The sequence below is a fragment of the Atractosteus spatula genome, chromosome 18 (assembly GCF_055471065.1).
Source record: "Atractosteus spatula isolate fAtrSpa1 chromosome 18, fAtrSpa1.hap1, whole genome shotgun sequence".
Classification (NCBI taxonomy): Eukaryota; Metazoa; Chordata; class Actinopteri; order Semionotiformes; family Lepisosteidae; genus Atractosteus; species Atractosteus spatula.
The window spans coordinates 4317008-4336357 of NC_142723.1; the positions used below are offsets into that span (position 1 = coordinate 4317008).

The 19350-nt window shown below is 41.9% G+C and overlaps 2 protein-coding genes across 3 annotated transcripts in view; one reads left to right on the forward strand and one right to left on the reverse strand.

Moving 5' to 3' along the window:
* Nucleotides 1–19350, forward strand: part of pgap6 (post-glycosylphosphatidylinositol attachment to proteins 6) — a 26993-nt gene continuing 7643 nt past the window's right edge. The window contains exons 1-13 of one of the 2 annotated variants that reach the window (XM_088936464.1): nucleotides 1–199; nucleotides 1125–1302; nucleotides 1430–1634; nucleotides 1944–2077; nucleotides 2200–2468; nucleotides 2793–3145; nucleotides 4076–4169; nucleotides 5123–5246; nucleotides 5655–5791; nucleotides 5872–6050; nucleotides 6219–6365; nucleotides 6546–6662; nucleotides 7313–10860. In XM_088936464.1, coding sequence (XP_088792590.1) covers nucleotides 136–199; nucleotides 1125–1302; nucleotides 1430–1634; nucleotides 1944–2077; nucleotides 2200–2468; nucleotides 2793–3145; nucleotides 4076–4169; nucleotides 5123–5246; nucleotides 5655–5791; nucleotides 5872–6050; nucleotides 6219–6365; nucleotides 6546–6662; nucleotides 7313–7609 — 2298 coding nt within the window. In that variant the 5' untranslated portion in view covers nucleotides 1–135 and the 3' untranslated portion in view covers nucleotides 7610–10860. Of the gene's footprint in view, nucleotides 200–1124; nucleotides 1303–1429; nucleotides 1635–1943; nucleotides 2078–2199; nucleotides 2469–2792; nucleotides 3146–4075; nucleotides 4170–5122; nucleotides 5247–5654; nucleotides 5792–5871; nucleotides 6051–6218; nucleotides 6366–6545; nucleotides 6663–7312; nucleotides 10861–19350 lie in introns of those variants that run through there. The other variant, XM_088936465.1, reaches the window with a different exon arrangement.
* Nucleotides 13726–16392, reverse strand: LOC148818423 (retinal cone rhodopsin-sensitive cGMP 3',5'-cyclic phosphodiesterase subunit gamma). Its single transcript, XM_088936472.1, has 4 exons — nucleotides 16304–16392; nucleotides 15348–15498; nucleotides 14965–15005; nucleotides 13726–14613 (listed from the first exon to the last, which is right to left on the reverse strand). Exons 2-4 carry the CDS (start codon nucleotides 15482–15484, stop codon nucleotides 14537–14539), a joined length of 255 nt encoding a protein of 84 aa, XP_088792598.1. The 5' UTR covers nucleotides 15485–15498; nucleotides 16304–16392; the 3' UTR covers nucleotides 13726–14536.

Sequence of the window (19350 nt, forward strand, 5' to 3'; positions counted from 1 at the left end):
GAAACCAGGAAGTAGCTATAGTAAACAAAACCGAGGAGCTGGAGCAAGAACAAATCAGTGCGAAAATCAACCTGGTAACAACGAAAATGAAGTAAATGACAATGTCCTTACTGAAGCCTTAAGCCTAAATGCAAAATGGACGCATCGGTCGTTCCGTGTCTTCTCCATGCTGTTTTCATAACCAGCACTTTAGCAAATGGTGAGGATTTGCATCGATCACTTAAGCTGTATTTTTATCATTTATGAGTGGGATTGCAGCAACACTCGATTATGTTGTACTGTTTAGAACTGATATGTGGTGATCTAATTTAAATTAACTCTTTTAGCCGTTATGTGGTATCTGTATACCAACTTTTCCTGTTGTGTCGGTGCTTACAAAACTTGTGTCCTTGCAGGAGCTTAGTCACTCCGACTTGTTTCAGTTACTTACTTTTGATAACTTACGGAACTTGATCAACTAATGTGTTCTTAACTTGCATCTAACGATATTTCAATAACACCCGCAACGCTCTCTTTAGCATAAAATAACCTAAAGGCTTCTGTAGACATTTCCAGTCCATAGATACCTACAGGATATTTTCTTAAGGGGCTAGACAGACTGGAGTTCAAAACTAGTAAATACAACTAGAATACAAAGTTGGCTTTATTCCCTGAAGCATGTAAAATAATGAAGGAACAAGTAAAGGTTTACTTCATGCTGAAACGTTTTGGCTGTGAAGCCCTCTTGAAGTCAAGAGAGGTGAAGAGAGGTGTGAAGTCAAAACCAGCAAATGAATAGAAAGGGTTAGAAGGAAATTAGTCTATCTTTGAGAGAAGGGGGAAGGTTTGATCCTCGGTTCAGGATGGTTTGGGTTTCAGATGTCCTGCAATAGGAGTTTCGAAACCCCTCTGTGAGGACGTATATGGGGAGATCAGAAGGATTGTGGCCGTTAGAGATGAAACGGATAACTATGGGTTTGGAGCGATCTTTGATCCTCACAGCCCTGACATGTTCCCTGAAATGGTCTCCCAGTCTCCTTCCTGTCTCACCAATTTAAATAGCTGGGCATATTCTGCCTACTTGAACACATGAAATAATGTCAGTTTTGAAGCGGCCTCTCTCTTTTTGTCCTGTCACGCTCCAGAGCTGACCTACGTGTCCGAGTACCTGTCCAAGACGCCTCAGAAGCTGTCCAAGTACAGCTGGTTCGGCAGCGCTCGGCTACACCAGTTCCAAGTGCCGGAGGACACGGTGCTGGCGCGCTGGTTACTGATCGTGACCAAGGGGGCAGGTTCTAACTGCGGGAAACATAACGTAACCATGTAGGCACACTCCTTTCTATGAATGTTTTATCCATTGATTCTTTCACTCAGTCTGTTATCTAGACAGCGACGCCATCAGAAAGGGTCTTTGTCGAGGTGTTGGTGTTATTTATCTTGGTTTCTACAGACACTTCAGGGCAGGTGCCCCTCCAGTAATCAATCCTGTCGGGACTCAGTTTGCGAAGAACACAGCCTTCCTTGCGGCTCAGAATCTGACCCTGGTGGTCAGCAGTGGCCAAAGCATTGCCTTCTTCAACATCACCAACCCTGCCCCCGGAGACTGGTTCATAGTGGCCCACCTTCCAAAAGATGATGGCAAAATCGAACAAAAGGTGTGTCTGCTGTTGCCTGCTGCTGGGTGCGCCAAACCACAGTATCTTTCATTTAATCTTTAAAAGTATTTTTCATTTCATCTTTCATATACATGCTACCTTCTTTGTGAGCACATAAGTCTATGAACAAAGCCTTTTCCAGAGTCACGCACCCATTGTGCTTTGTATATTTGTAACTGATATTACGAGCTTCCATACATATGTGAGTCAAGTGAGGAGCCACAGATAGCAAAAATAATGCCTCTCATTAATTTGTTTCCCCCCAAACACACGGTACTACATCGTGGTTTTTCCATTTTTCTCCGCCAGGGGTTTTCTCCTACATGCACATACTTTTTCCAGCCACAGATGTTTGTGAGGAGAGCGGTTGATTTGCCGGTCCTGGAACGAAATGTTCCACTCAGACTGTCCCTGTCCTATCCTGACAAGACAGCTTTTATGAAGTAAGTTTGAAAGCAAGCGACGCGTCTTTCCTCGCCTCTTTCCAACATTTCGTAACTTGCATTAGAGTTGTATACCAGTAATATGTTGAAATTAATTTGCTCGTTATTTCCGTTTCCTTCAGGATTTTTGTGCCAGATTATACGTCCGAGGTAACATTCCATATCTCCGGCTGTGTCACAGAAAACATTACGGATAAGGTCTGCCCTTTAGTGCTCACCCTGGGTGCAGTAGCTCTGACTGACTCCACAGTGAGAACAGTGAACTGCTCTGGGAACGTCACTTGCGCAGTTCAGCTGCCCACGCCGCCCTGGGGAACTTGGGTACGAGTCTCAGCAGACAGCATCTACCCTAACCTGACTACAACTTTCACAATCACAGCTAACCTCACGGGTAAGGCCTGGCTCCTTTTTCAGATTTCCCTGGACTGCTCGCAAAAATGTAGCTGTGGAGAGGGTTCTTCACACACACGTGATCCATTTAGCTATATTTGAATGGGCTTACTTTCATCTGTTTACAAAGCATTTTCACGTTCTTCTTTATATGTGCCTTTGTAATTCGATTCAACTTAAAATGAGCCAAACAATTAACTACAGACAAGAAGTTAATACTCTGTTTGGACTCTTTTAAGAGTCGAGAACTACTTCGAATCAATGAATAAGCATATTTTTTTATAGTTATTGATCGGTGAAAAAATGTTTTTTGATTTTAACACAGGAGGGTGCAAGCCGAAAAGTACTGGGCTCTTAAAAGACCTCTTTGCCCAGCTAAGTTCTAACGGCTCCAGTCCGTCTCTGAACGCCTCAGCTGGGTTCGGGAATATCACTGCACTGGGGGAGAGCTGGCTGCCTAGCGGAAACAGCTCGTCATGGAGGGATCCCTTCGGGAGCGCCTGTGTGCGCTACGTGCCTGTGTTCAGAGAAGACATGGATGTGGTCTCCACGCGCTTCGCCCTTATTGGCGGGCCGAACGTCACACTGACGTCTCGGGCCCCCACGCTGGTCTCGTTCAACCTCAACTCTCTGACGGACAGCGGGGGGACCCTCGTTCTGGACCTGGAGCTCAACAAGGTGAGACACACAGGGAGCCCCACCCTGGGCTGTGTGTTGTCCTCTGTTTGTTGGAAGCCAGCATCTTATAAAGAAAGGAGGAATAGGTTTATTCCCTGCTGAAAAGAGAAGAAAGAAAACACAACGAAAACACAACATTTTGGCCGTGGAGCCTTCTTCAGGTGTCACACCTGAAGAAGGCTCCACAGCCAAAACGTTGTGTTTTCTTTCTTCTCTTTTCAGCAGGGAATAAACCTATTCCTTGTTCCTTTACAGCCTACGCAGGCTGACGCAGCTCCCCACCTGAACTATCTTATAAAGAAGATGTATTTCCATTTTAACCCTACTGAAATTTATGTTTGTCCAGCTGAGGCATAAATGGACACCATTGTGAATTTCTAGCCTAAGTGGTGTCGTTTTAAACCATTTCAAACCATTCTTTAAAACATGGTAAGGATTTTTTCCAAACAGAAAATCTTATTAAAAAAAATGTCAGTAATCCTGTTCTTCATGTGTATTTATGGGATGTTTTCCATCTTTTTCCACTCATGCTGAAATGCAGGAGATATCTTAGAGTAGTGGTGTATGTGTATTGCCATATTATTTTCAGGTTCCTCAAGCTTGAGTTCCCACCACTGAATGAAAATGACAGCACCAGATTCTTTAAACACTAATCATAGTTAAAAGGCCAAGTTCCTTATTCTCTGAGAAGACGTTTTGGCAAGCGTCTAACGTGCAGGGGTAACTGTGTAGAATCCAAAGTGGTTTACGTGGCTTTTATTTTTTTACAGTAAATTTGTTTTTTATCATATTTATATTCATAATATCATTTTCTCAACATATGTGCAGTCTTAAAAATGTACAATATACTAAATAAATTATTATAATGTGTACGCATATTATAACACATTTGTTTTAATGCTGGGTTTTCAATTCACTTCCTTGTCTTAGGCAAACTTAACCAACAGGAATTCCAGTGTGGTGGCCTGCCTGACTACCAGATCTCCTGTACTGTCGCTGAACAGCACACAAACCTGCACAACAGGTATAGCAATTGATGCTGGTTGGAAGTGGGATACAAGATACCATCCAGCTGAGTCAGGTTTTGCAGTAAACCGAAAGACACGTATTGGCTTGCAACATTAACCGATTAACAGTGTAACAGTAATTAACAGTTACAGCATTTACAATGGTTTTCAACCTTTTTAAAGTTGTAATTGTTTTTGATTCATTATTTGAAGCCATGGAGCATTCTTAACGTTTCTTAGAATATTAGTTATAATGAGTTATAATGATTCGTAGAATTCTAAAATGAAATTTAGGCCTAAATTTATATACACCTCTGTTGTTTTATTTTTAAAAAGGGCAAAGCAATAGTATTATTGGACTCTGTAAACCTTTACTACCATTATGTTTTTGAAATTAGAAGTGGCTTGACTTTTTTGGTTTAGGATTTGAGTTTGTTTTCTTTATCCAGCGGTAAATCTCCCTTTATACTGCAGTTAATAGTCATTAATTTAGAGAAGACTAGATTACCATCTCAGTTAAGAATTGTTTCTATGAATTGTGTTGAGTATCAATGCTGTGATCAGTGCAAATATACTATAAGACAGTTTTATAGAGAAAAGAGTACTTATCGCTCTGTCTCTTCTTTAGCCAGACTCAAAAGAGATGAAGACACATTAAAAAGAAAGTACATTTGTGGGTGTTTCAGCTCGGGTAACATCAGGAATGAAATGGGATAGTGCCATCACTCTGTCATTGAATTACAAAGAAGGAAATTCCCAATTATACACTCACTCAGGATATGGAACAAAAAGCATTTTTCCTCATTTAATAATGAGCCATCATTTGCGGTTTTATATAGAGAAAGACAACTAAATACATTTTAAAGGATAAGACACGATCAGAAGTAGAAAAGCCAACATTTCCTGTCTGAATGATCGTCTTGCCATGTGAAAAACTGGTCTCCAGCTGTTGTGCCTGGTTCTCCTGCAGCCTTCTCTCAGGGTCATTTCCTCAGGATGAATGTCACAGCCCCCGAAGCCACACTTCGGATTCCCTTCCCCGAAGCTGCCTGGTGGTACCTCACCTTACAGATTGTGTGCCCTCAAAATGACAGGTGAGGCCCCCGAAAATAGTCGCCCGTGGTAGAAGTCAGAGCTGCAGTCTGCTTGTGAAAGTCTGCAGAGAGACACTGAAGGAACAGGTTCTGGGGTCAGAAGCAGCTGTACAGCACAGTGAAGTGTGACCTTCAGGTGAGGCCTGAAACATAGTTCAGGAGTATTGTTAAAACCATGTCACCTTACAGTTTAACAACAATCTTTATGAAAGGGACAAAGTGCACTATAAAAGTGAAATTAAACCTTTCAGTTCCGCTGGGTGGGGAGCTGCGGCAGCATGCGTAGGCTACAAAGGAAAGAGTAATAGGTTTATTCCATGCTGAAAAGAGAAGAAAGTTTCAGCTGTGGAGCCTTCTTCAGGTGTGAATTTCAATTCCTCGTCCTGTTGCCTTTTGTTTCTCATCAAGTGGCTGTGGAGCAGCGTCGGGCACAGTGATCACATCCGTGTACCTGAGTGCCTGCGTCGATGACTGTGGGACCTATGGAGAGTGCAGGCTGCTCCGTTCCAATGGCTACCTGTACGCCGCGTGTGTCTGTAAAGCTGGTGGGTCTTACTTTGCTTCACGTGGGTTTGTGTGCGAGGTGTGTTCCGGGGCGCGGTCTGACGCGCTCTGTTGGTTCCAGGCTGGGCTGGCTGGAGCTGCACGGACGACAGAACAGCGCAGTCCTACGGGCGCCAGCTGGCTGCAGCCCTGCTGCTGACCCTCAGCAACCTGCTGTTCATCCCGCCCATCGTGCTGGCGCTGTACCGCTGCTACATCGTGGAGGCGTCCGTCTACCTCTTCACGATGTTCTTCTCAACGGTGTGTCTCGACCACGGATCTCAAAAGTGCTGCACATAGACAAATGCGCAGCTTTGCCTGGAACAAATGACCTGATTCAAAAACCAGTCATTTCTGGTACACATTTCTGCGTTGCTGTCTCTTTATCTTGACCGAATGCTTGTTTTTTTTGCATCTTGTCTGTCCCAGTTTTACCATGCGTGTGACCAGCCTGGCATCACTGTGCTGTGCATCATGGACTACGACACACTCCAGTACTGTGACTTTCTGGGCTCAGTGTGCTCCATCTGGGTGACCATCCTCTGCATGGCACGGATCAAGGACACCTTTAAATATGTGAGCGCTGTTCCCCTTCCTCAAGGCCTATTGACAGACAGATCTAGAGGGCACTCCAGAAAACAAAGATTGAGATGGAGATGTAGGGTCACAGGTGTAATGTCTGTTATTGATCACTGTGCAGTGGTCTAATTAACATCTGTTCTTGATTCAACACGTTTTCTCATCTTGTTCACTTAGATGCTGTTTATGCTGGGGACTCTGATCATTGCAATGTCGATGCAGCTGGATCGCAGAGGGCTATGGAATTTGCTGGGTCCAGTTCTGTGTGCTGTCCTTGCCATGGTGGCTGCTTGGGTAAGAGACAACGACTTCATCTTTCTATTTTTTTATCTTTAAGATCTGTTTACGTACATATCTAGTTTTAAACATCTCATACTCGAGTCCTCGTTTCTTGCTGCCCTTTCAAAATGTAATCTTTATGGCAAATAAACTATTCCTGAAAAAATAACTACTGAACAGGCTTCCCGGAGGTGAGAAACAGGAAGTTCAAGAAGGTGTTTTGTCCTCTGCCATTGTTAGGTTTCCGGAATCAGGTTTTGAGAAGTTAGTTCGAATCTGCTTTTAGGCGTAATAGCTTCAGATTTGAGTGGCGAAACAACGTCTCTCCTTGTGCATGTCAGCGAAGGTGCAACAGATCTTGAACGAGGCAGTAGGAAATTGCATCTTCCTCTTCCAGTGCGTCTCTGCAATTTATTGCAACGGTTGCTTAAAACGGTTGCTAAAAGCCCTACCTCATTTTTTCCAGCATGAAGGTAACAATTTCTGAAATGATGGTACAAGATTTATATATGATTTTCTTGGTTCTCTCCAGACATTTACGAAATTAACATAAATTACCGCTGGGGGGGGGGGGTTAAATACTTTGTGCCTGCCAAGTCTTGCCTGTGTATTAGCAGCATGTCAGCTGTGTTTCCATTAAGCATAACTGATTGATCTCTTTGCAGATTTATCGTGGGGTTAGGAGGCGCCAGTGTTATCCTAAGACATGGAAGCGCTGGGTGTTCTACCTGCTGCCAGGCATAGCGACTGCAGTCATTGGCCTTTGCGTGTACGTGTTTACGGAGACCGATGACAACTACTACTACACTCACAGCATCTGGCACATAATGGTGGCGAGCAGCGTGGTCTTCCTGCTGCCTCCCCGCGAAAAGTACAACCCCCCATGGGGTTGGTCCCGCAGTTTTTTCTGTGGTTACCAGCTCTGCAGGAACGAGAAAGATGAGCTTTATACCGTCACTTAGGATGCAGCAGGTGCAGTGTCCCTGTTCTTGCGTTGCCCTGCATGCAGTGCGGATTTACAGAAGGATTGTAGGCAATGCAGTTGACTGGACAGTCCACGCTGTAGGTGACACTCCGTGTAGAAGGAATAAATATGAGTGCTCTGAGTGCAGCTGCTTTTAAAGAACAGGTGCAGAACGTAAAAAGTGAATTCAGTAGAGTTTATACACCGTTCATGATTGTGTTCACACTAACTTAACACTACTGTGCGAAAACGTGCACATTGTTTGTGGTACTACGATAGAGATAAAGGTCTGTTGTGACAATCTCAACATTTTTGTTTCCCCTTGTTCTATGCAATGGTCAGTTTTCACTACTGTATGTGCAATAGATTTTTATGCCAAAAAAAAAACAAACACTGGTTAATCGATTACTTCCAGCTGACCGTTTTATGTTGTGTGTTTTTTTTTTAAAAAACTTCATATTCTTGACACTAACACTGGTTTTGTTATGGATTATGGATTAGTTGGAAAACAAACACTGCATCTCTGTATCTGAACATCAATAGGATGTGTGTAATTATTCGAGTGTTAGAATGAGAAAGTGTAAAGTCTTTTGAAATTTAAAGATTTAAAATTCCTTGCCTCTTTTATGAAAAAAAAATCACACTTGAATATGTTCTGCACTTTTTAAACCCGGTTTTATGGATTATATAGTAATACTGCTATGCTTAATATGCACAGGTCATATATTTTATTATCTCCTGATTGAATTTAAATAAAAATCTCAGTGGCAGCCTAGGTCTTAAGTGTCTGGTTAACTCTGTAAGCTGCATTACTGTCTCAGTTGTTTTGAGATTGCCATGTTTTGTTTTATTTTTTAGACGAGAATATGAATAACAAAATTGTACCTCTGTTAGATCTTAATTATTCATGGACTGTGATTTATTTTTTAGAAAAGATTTGATCATAGATCATTAATATTACGCTCCCAAGCAAGTGCTTTGAAAAACCAGTATTTCACGAGGTTTTCCAAATTCGAATCGTTGCATGTGCTTTCTGAGTTAATTCAAATATTTACTTTTTTTCTGCATTACCCTTGCTTTTCAGTTGTTGTGGGTTTAGTGTTTTTTTTTTGTTTAAATACTCAGCGTAATTAAACAAAATGGTGATTAGAAATTGGTTTTCAGTTAGTTTCACAGTTTTAGATTATATTCCCAATGGTGAATAACAGTTCTGATATACAGCTTGTGTTTAAGCAATTTACATTCCTTTTTCATTCATTTATCACAATTTTGATTTCAAATATCTCAGCTGTTATTTTTAATATGAATGTCATAAAGTCATTGAACTTGTACCTATTTTCCAGCACTGGTTTATTCACATATTTGTTATGGTTACAGATTTACATTAGCACACACAGTGAAAGTATTTGTCCTTTGTTTCTTGTTCTGTTTTGCATTATAAGCTTCTGTTCTCTTTACCTGTTATACGGGCATCATGTGTGGGATTTATATAGAATATTGTTTACACGTGTAGTTAAGGAGCTTTGCGGGATTAAAGGCAGGAATTTGCTAAATAAAACTTCTAAAAAAGATGTGTTAATGTAGGATAAGGGAAGGTTTTTTTCAACCAAGCGTAATATCATTTGAATGGTGACAGACAAGAGGAGGCCATTTGGCCTGGAAAGTTCGATTGTTCTGCTACCATGTAAATCAAAAAATCAAAACCAAACAGAAATGTGGTGAACCATGAATGCCTTTAATACGATAGACAAAGTATATTTAACAATTATATTTTTTTGCGTTTAATGTTCCATAAGGCTGGCCAGTGAAGTTGTTAAATGAATATGATCTTTTCAAGTTGAGTCATAGTTATTATTGATTACCTGCTAATATTTTAAATTTTAGTTATGTTTGTTCTATCTAAGGGAAATGTGTTTATATTTTCATTCAGGAGAGTATTTTTGCTAGAACATAGTAGACTAGACAACTTTCAAAACCTCATTTTGGAACAAGCAATAAACCTGTGGTCTTTGGTTTTTCTAGAGCTGTTGTGTTGCATGACATTGTTAGATGCTTGAACCTCACCGAAGTATTCTTGTATTTGATTATTTGTACAAGTTTAGATTAAAACCAGGTAACTTGATTTCTTTTTTTTTAATGTAGAATTTTGCAACACCAGTCATTTGAATACAGCACTTTTGTTTGGAGATCTGTTTCTTTCATTTAGGGAAGTCAGATAACATAGGATGCACTTTCTATGTACTGTACTTGTACAGAAAACAATCCAGTACATGCATGTAGCCATTTGCTCAGAAAAAATGCACTCCTGTGGGACTTTCACATATCATATATTAAAGAGTAAGTTTAGTATTTAATTAGTTATAGCTAGCCTGCATTTACCTTAATACAGAAGAACAAAATGACAGAGGTCCATTGAAGTACTTTTTTAAAACCCTGCAGACTTCTGTAGAGTTGTAGAAACATGTATTCAGTCTTTTTCCACATGTAATTAATTCCCTGGAACGCCCTGCAGAGATGAATGGGCACTCAGTAAACATAGAAGAGTTGTCACTGTAGGAGTGGCAGGTGCTAATACTTCCTCTGTAGCTGCAGTGACCTGTGTGTGAAAAGTTTGGAAAGACATCAACTTGCTCCTTGCGAGAGGTCAAGTCCATTTGAAACGTTTGGATCCCTTGACATTTTTTTAGCTTCAGGAAGTTTCTTTACGATGTGATTTTATCGTATTTTAATCCCCAGTTTGTTCTGCAGTTAATCACGCTGCATTCTGCTTTTGTACCTTAAGTTTTTAAATTGATCTCTGTTGGTCATGGAGTGAGGTACTGTATGAAAGCATTTTGCTGAAACCCCTCCTCTCTTTTCAGGGCTGAAAACCTATTATAGCCAATCCTTTTCAGAGGCTACTTTAATAATTTTCTCAAATTTTAAAAGTTGAATTTTAGAAACTTGCAATTGTAGCGAGACTGTGGGCTGAGAAAAAATTATCTTATACTGTACAAATATATCCATATCATAAATGGGAATAACATCAGTGTGAGTTAGAGGCACTGAAATGACAGGAGGGCAGGCGGTCATTTCTACTCTTCTGCACAGCGCAGGCTTACCAGGTACAATATGTCAGTACTACTGAATATACCAGCTGATGTATTTATAAATGCCCCATTATTTTTGAACCTGTGTTGAAAAACTATATTAAAAATGTGCTCATTCTCAAAATTAAAAAATGGATTAACAATAAAATATTACTTTTCAGAATGTCTTCTTTTGTCTATTTTTGATAAAACGTTGGAACTTTGGAGTGGGGTGGAATAATATTTGAGTAAGATGTGTTGCTAGTTTGGAGTCCATTGACATACTGCACACATAAAGTACAACACTGCACTGCATGCTATAGGATCTTTTCTCACACTAGATTCCTGTTTTTGATCAGGATTAAAAGGTGGATTCAAACACCACAAGCTCCGGGATAACACCCGGTGTCAGAGGGTAGTAATCGTGGTCGATTTTTACTAATGAATTAATGAGTCGGCAATGGGTTTTCACTTAATGACCCTCCTCACAGTTATTTGTCGGGGGAAAAAAACTCTTCAGGTCCTTCAGCAGACGTGAGCTGGCATGAGTCTGTTTTAAATGTCACAGGGAACAAACTAATTTGTAGTTAAACAATGTTGTTTCCTGGCCTCGGTTTAAAAGTCTGAAACTGAAATAATGTAGACATTTCTTTTTCGCATTGTTAAATCATGTGGAATGACCTTTGTGCTCTGTTGTTTTCCACTGTTCTACGAATAATTTAATAACACGTTCTTCTGTTTTTTTTTCATTGGTGCTGTGGTCGCTAAGCACTTTGACTTTTGACTTCATTGCTGCAGTTTCTCTCGCCAACTGTAAGTGTCACTGTAAAACTCAGGATAAAATATAGCTGTGGACATATATATTGGTTAGTCTTGACAAGGGAAATGGGTTCTGAAAAGAAGATAGGTTTTGATTAAATCGGGCTCTTGGAGCAAAGTGTGACAGTTTTTCAAATGGAAAATTTGTTTCACATTTTTTTTAAAAAGAATTACGTTTTTTTTTTGCTTGGAAACTTTGCGTGTGTTTGGCACGGCCAGGAATGAGGCGACCTAACTGCCTCTCGCCACCCTCTGGCCTCCGGTTCGCGGGCCAGCGACCCCAGGCACAAGGAGAGTGGTGCCTCTCCACAGCGCCTCCCCTTGTCTGCTGCAGGACAAGTCTCGCGGCCCCCAAGGCCCGTTAATGCAGAGTGCTCCCAGTGGGACCAGTGTTCTGCTTAGGACAAGCACTGGAGCCCGCATATACGGTGGTAAGCTGAATATGATAGTAGTTCAGGTGGGTAGCTGCATCAGCATGCATAAGCTGCAAAGGAACAAGCAATAGGTTTATTCCCTGCTGAAAAGAGAAGGAAGAAAACAATGTTTCGGCCATGGAGCCTTCTTCAGGCTATCAAACCTATTACTTGTTCCTTTGCAACTGAATATGATGTTGTTTTAAGCCATCGCTAATCAATATTAGATCTTCAAAGGCTAGAATTGCCGGTCTTTTAATTCACACATGCAGTTAAATTTGATTTTGTTGGTATGGATCACAAGATCCTAAGAAAGGCCATCGATGACCATAACAATGGTGATCCGTTGAAACGGAGAGAAAGTGTTCACCCAGGTCCGGTCTGTTCATTAAAAAGAATCAGCACTTCCTGTTCGGAAACATACACAGAATAGAGCATAGTTGAGGATTGTCTCTATCGAGATGTGTATTCCAGTCAAAAACCAGTCAGCTAGTGTTGATTGCTTATGCCCTGTTTCCTGTTTGCGGCAGTCAGTGGTTCTGCTTTATTTTACTAATGGGGTCAAGACCTTGTCAAACCTATTTTCGCAAAGTAAAGCCACTTTGCAGTCAAAGACAGCTGCTAATTCTATTGAGCTGTAATATTATAATCTTGATTCTTTGGAGTTCTTGTCAGTTTTGCATTACAGCCAGTATACACTGCTAGCACTTTAAGCCTGTCTGCTTAATAGATTTTACTGAGGCATCTGCTGTCGGCTGTCCCCACCTCTTGGCATGTGGCATCAATGTAGAGAGATTACTGGACCTGTTGCATTCCTCTTAGTAAAAAATGAATGCGTTTATTTTCTTTTTGGAAGTTACAAAGTGGAATGTACGAAAGGTAACTGAGAAAGACACTTCTGCTCAAGAAAGCGTTATAAATTTGACCAAATTTACCAAATGTTAAATATTGGTGAAGACACATTCACTGTGGTATTTCCTGACGCAAAATACCCATCTTGAGGCCTGCAGTGGATTTATACTTGTGGGATGTTCCATTGCGTAGGCAACATAATTGACTCTGGCAAGGGACTCCATTGCAAACAAGATCTCACTCAAATCATGCTGCTTCCACATGTGATCTCAATTGGATTGGAAAGCAGGGATTCAGGAAAGCTTAAGCATTGACTTGCGTAAGACATCGAGATTCCAGAAATCCCCTGTAATTCATTGTCATTGGCTCCTTTCAGCTTTCTAGGCCGGCTTTCTGGTCAGCCCTCAGGATTTTACATGGAGGCTAATCCACCTGTCAAGCAGACGAGCTGGAGCACAGCAGGCAGCTACGCTGGCGTCTCCTTCGGCAGGCGGAGATTAAGAAGTTAATTTAGAAAGCAGAGGGCAGCCTAAGGAGATCTTGTAAGTTCCAGGAATATGATACAGGCCGAGAGTCAGCAATGGATCGCTGACGTCTGAACAGGAGGTTTTCCCTCCTGGCCCAGTAGGACTCTTGTGTCTCCTCTTTTTCGTTACATTGATTACCTGACCAGCACCACAGTGGAGGCAGAGATGTTCTCATCTTGAACCTTTTACTTAGTGAACAAATGACTAATATGGTGTTGTTGCAGAGTAAGCCTCCCGTTAAATACAAAGCTCTGCACGAGTGAGTACCAGCTGCCACTTGATGCAAGAGGTCCACGTTTCTTCTTGTAAACTATCAAAACATGCTACAGCCAACTCTGAGACTCTTTCCAGGTGTCTGGTCAGTTCAGTGTGGCTGCTTGAAATACAGGTGTGTGTCTCTTCAGAGCAGCAGAGAAAAGAGAAGGAGAGGCAACATTTAATAAGACAAACTTTATTAATGGAGAGAGGTCAGAAAACTACAGCAGAAGAGTAGCAGCAAGAGTCTGGAAATGGATTACAGAGAGATCAAAGGTTTAATTTAATATTTAAGTACAACTGACAGCACAAGGAGAAAGGCGAAGGTTTGCTAGTCCAGAGAGAACAGTCTGCAGCAATAGAAGAACAGGTGTACTATCTCTACAGCCAGTACATGTTGAAGTCACACCTACTGAGTGTATTCAAAATAGGATCATGACTCAATCAAATGGTTACATGTCATACTCAGACACGCAAGAAGATGTTAATTCCTCATGCGCATGGTTATCACAGCTACAGATCTGGTATTAGGTTCGCTTACACAGTTTTAATTTAAAAAAAAACAATGTTCAGAAAGTAACACAAGGATCCTATTATTTCCCTTACAAAAAAAGGGAGAATCCCTTTAAGATTCCTGTGCAGCACTTGTATAGTACATTTGGCTACTTGATGTGCTTTGTAAACGTGTCGGAAAATAAAGATTCAGAGGATGGTCACCAAGTTGGTTAGAGCTCCGTCTTGTAGGAATCTTGAAGGGTGTTTTTCCCTCAGTCTCCGGATCTCGTATCACACCCCCCTGTGGGCACCAGCTGGTTAAAGGTTTCCTCTGCCCGAAGATTGTCAGACTGCAGGCTTCGCTTCCTGCGATTCGCCGGTCCGCTCCAGGCAGGTTACAAAGGAGAGTTATGCTTCTAGTGTGAGTCGGCTGCAGTGGGAAGTGAGTGGCAGGGTGTCTACAAGGAACGTCCTGTCCCGGGGTTCAAGGGCAGGCTCAGATGATGCCGAATTGCGCCAGCTCGTGCAGCTCCAGATGGCTGAATGCCTCCCAGGGGCAGATGACCGTGATATCTAGGGATTGAGATTGAGATGTGTTAAATAACCATTGATGCGTCACATCTGAGCTTCCGTCTTGGAGATAATATCCTCACTTGCTTATCTGCAAGTGCTGCTGAGAATCGGCATAGATGTGCTTCCAATAAGACAGACAGAGTTGGTGGAGTTTTGTGCCATTTCTGAAAGCCTGTGACATTTGACATTGCAAATGGAAGCAGTGTAAGAGTAACGCTTTGGCATTCCATTGTCCTGATCGGTTTCCTGTTTTGATTGCGCAGGAGGAGCAGGGGTGACAATGAGAGACAGACGGCGTTAATCGTTAACGGTAGACGGTGTGCTTGTCTAAAAGTGAAGCGTGATACTTACCAGTTCCCAGTCCTTCCATCCCAGGGATATCATCACCAAAGCTGGAAAAGTTTTAAAGGAAGATTAGATATACAGAGAACAAAGCCCACAAAAATGACCACAGATGAATGGATGAAGTGATATGATCTTTTGATAAGAGCTGACAAGGCAAAGTTGCTTTTTGCGTTTTTCAGTTCCATCGGTATCGGTAGTGTTTTGACCTGGCTTTTTTTAAAGATCGTGATGTATCTCTTTGTTGCTGATATGTAATATTCAGACCTGTACAGCGTGTGTCCTTCAGGCAGGTCGCTTGCGTATAGAGAAGTAAGAAAGAATCTAATACTCACATGCCTTAATATGGCAGAGCCAGCACAGGTCTGGGTCTGAGTGGGCATCGGACTTACCCCTTCACTCCTTTCTTGGGGGGCTTGCTCTTGAACTGCCGCGTCTGCCTCTGCTTGAACTTGGGGGGGCCTTTCCGGGGAGTGGTGGGTCCCCCAGTCACCTTGGTGGGGGTGGTGGGGTTGACAGAAATGTTCATGGTCCTGAGAGTCCCTGCCCGGCACATGAGCACAAAGCATTCTTACAGGAGACTTTTTTTTTGTGAAAAAAAATAGCATCTGTGTATTTTCAGTATTGTTACAAATTTATACATTTACTTTTAAAGGGCTTGGATAATGGATCTGCCTCCCCCCCCCCCCCCAAGAGAATTTCATGTCATTTTGTATTGTGAAGACTATTTGACAGCTCTTTGCATGCTTTATAAAAACAAGCATATTAAAGACATTTAAAGCAGGGGTTAAGCAACCATAGAACTGAGTGTAAAGACAATAAATACTACAGGGCAGCTTCACCACACAATATTTGACACCTGTAATCCCAGCAAACTGAAAAAGACAGTACTGCTGCTCTCACGCTGTACGCCAGACAGTTGTGTATGTTAGCATACACAACTGTCTGGCCAGGCTGAGAAAGGAAATACTGCACTGTGTCCATCAGCAGCATGCACAGCCAGCACTGTGTTGCATATCAAAAGGAATCCATAACAATAACAGTTTCAAAATTCATTAAAGTCTCAAAATCCGCAGTCTCAAAATTCATTAACCTTTCCGTTATCACTGGAAAGGGTGCCATCAAGATAACCATTGGTTGTTCTCCTAAATTCTGTTTGAACAGTATTTCCAATAATGACTTTTCTTTGTCTAAATGTAGAAGGATTGCTTTGCAATGGATAGGAGACATATGCACAACCCTAACACTGGTAAGACAGACTCTAGTTAGTAAGAATGGAGTTTACTGTAGAGTCCAAAGTATTGATAAGTGACGTGCTGTTGTGAATCCAAATCAAACGTGTACTTACTCTCTTACGTGAATGTGGAGCGAAGAATGAGCTGGGGAGCCTCCTGTTATGACTGACAGCTGTCCCAGGTGTCTGCGTCTGTCCTGCACAGGAGCTGCCTGGAAACAGGCCTTTATAGAGTGTTTATTCCGCCAGCTGACATCACTGCTACGTCACTGGAATTGTCAGGGTGATGCGCCAATCTGCTCTGAGCTTTAAGCCAGTCCATCTTCAAAGATTAACGCTGCCTTGCTTTATTTTGTTGACTCTTGATAACTGTACTCCTCTTCCCTGTTTAAACCAGTACATTGTTCAGTCTGGACTCTGAGTCTTTAGCTCTAGATTGTCTGTTTTAATAAAAGGAAAACTAAATGGAAGCTTATTACACAAAAATTGATCCGGAAGAACTTGAAAATGATCGCTCGAGTTGTGTTTTGTGCCATTTAGTATCAGGAGGGAAATCCAGTAGAGTCCGTTGTAAACCAACTGGGATGTATTTCACTGTGTGGTGCTGTGGTGTCAGAGGGTGCTCAGGCCTTTCACTGGGATCAGTCCTCTCCATGTCTTGCGAAAGGAGAGAAGGGGCTCCTCATTTCCAGCCAGCAAGGGCTACAGTCCACGGTGTCCTACATGTTCTTAAGAGGTTTACAGCTGAGGACAAGGTTCATCTGGTCACTGAATTGCATAATCACTGGACTTTCCCAGCTGTGTACATTGTTTTGACAGGCACCGCTCAAGATCAAGAGTGCTATTCTGTCCCACAGTGTTATTTATTTCATAAGGGAAAATCAATTACATTAGTGTTCATAACTGATGATCACAGGTGCACAGACAGATGTGTTCTCTAGGTGTCTGTTTCATTTTCTAGACATGCTACACAGGACTTGAGTTTTTGATCTTTCTCTTATGCAAAGTCACACCAGCATCTGCTGTGGCTGTGAGGCAGTATGATCAGAAATGCTGCATGTTGTGTTGTTGGTATTATAGAGTTCAGACTTATCCCCGAATACATACAGCACTAATTATATCTTGTTCAAGATGTTCCAGAATCTTGAATAAGTGTATTTTTGTAAATCTGAAAACGGGACAGGCAAAACGGCCTCTTTAATGATGCAAAATGATGTTGTGGGACCCTGATCTCTTCTATTTTTATGCACTTTGCCGTAGTGCGGTGTCACTGGGGAATTGCTAAACTATTCAGCTTTGCAACAGTACATTATGCCCCCTGCAGCTGTTTTTAAGCAAAATATTTCAACAGTAATATCTGATGTGCGAAGAATGATTTGCTGTGAACAGCATGGGAAATCTCAGATTAGTGCAAAAATACAAGATAAATACTATAAATGCAGAACAGTGCCATTAGTCTTCAGTAAATTTTACGATTCAGTTACTTGACAATCTCTGCTGTGAAATCTATGACCACATTTGTAGACAGAAATACCTTGAAAAAAGCAGCTCAAAATATCTAAGGCTGACTTGTGAGTATCCCCTGATGACCCTGATGTGGAAAATGCTCTATTCTGTGCATCTGTGAGGAGGTATTGCTGATTCTTCCAGCTCTTTCCTTGCTGACCTCGAAGGAAGGGAGCCTGCAGTTTGGATTGCGTGAAGTTAACTGGGACGCTGGCTTAGAGCGACAGCATCTAACTTGTGTTAATGACCAAAGAAGGGATTGAAGGATTTTAAAGATCCTGGTAATCCATAATCCAATTGAGAAGGGCCTGTGCTGCCGCTCAGGGGTTCAGAAAGCGTCCTGCTGTGTTTTAATACATCGATACGACACCTTGCAACACCGCCGACATGAGATCTGAAGATGCAGGTGGACACTATCGCCCAGGGACAACTATATCCTGGGCAGCCAGACCAGAAATTCAGTGACAGACGTTAGACACAGAGCCCAGACAGTCAGTGACAGAAGTTAGAAACAGAGCCCAGGTGGTCATACAACTAACTGGAACAAGTACAAAAAAAAAGTTATTCCATGCTGAAAAAAGGGAAGGCTGTGGAGCCTTTTTCGGGTGTGGAAGAAGAAGTTCTTTCGGGTGTGGAAGTGTCTTCACCTGAAGAAGGCTCCGCAGTCGAAACGTTGTGTTTTCTCTCTTTCTCTCTCTCTTTTCAGCATGGAATAAACCTTAACTTGTTCCTTTGCAGCCTACGCATGCTGACACAGCTCCCCTCCTGAACTAATACAACCAACTGGGCTTCCTGGGCCCTGACGGATAACTCTGCAATGCCAGTACATTTACAGTGCCTTGCGAAAGTATTCGGCCCCCTTGAACTTTTCAACCTTTTGCCACATTTCAGGCTTCAAACATAAAGATATAAATTTTTTATTTTATGTGAAGAATCACCAACAAGTGGGACACAATTGTGAAGTGGAACAAAATCTATTGGATTTTTGAAACTTTTTTAACTAATAAAAAAATGAAAAGTGGGGCGTGCAAAAGTATTCGGCCCCCTTGCGTTAATACTTTGTAGAGCCACCTTTTGCTGCGATTACAGCTGCAAGTCGCTTGGGGTATGTCTCTATCAGTTTTGCACATCGAGAGACTGAAATTCTTGCCCATTCTTCCTTGCAAAACAGCTCGAGCTCAGTGAGGTTGGATGGAGAGCGTTTGTGAACAGCAGTTTTCAGCTCTTTCCACAGATTCTTGATTGGATTCAGGTCTGGACTTTGACTTGGCCATTCAAACACCTGGATACGTTTATTTGTGAACCATTCCTTTGTAGATTTTGCTGTATGTTTGGGATCATTGTCTTGTTGGAAGATAAATCTCCGTCCCAGTTTCAGGTCTTTTGCAGACTCCAACAGGTTTTCATCCAGAATGGTCCTGTATTTGGCTGCATCCATCTTCCCCTCAATTTTAACCATCTTCCCTGTCCCTGCTGAAGAAAAGCAGGCCCAAACCATGATGCTGCCACCACCATGTTTGACAGTGGGGATGGTGTGTTGAGGGTGATGAGCTGTGTTGCTTTTACGCCAAACATATCGTTTTGCATTGTGGCCAAAAAGTTCGATTTTGGTTTCATCTGACCAGAGCACCTTCTTCCACATGTTTGGGGTGTCT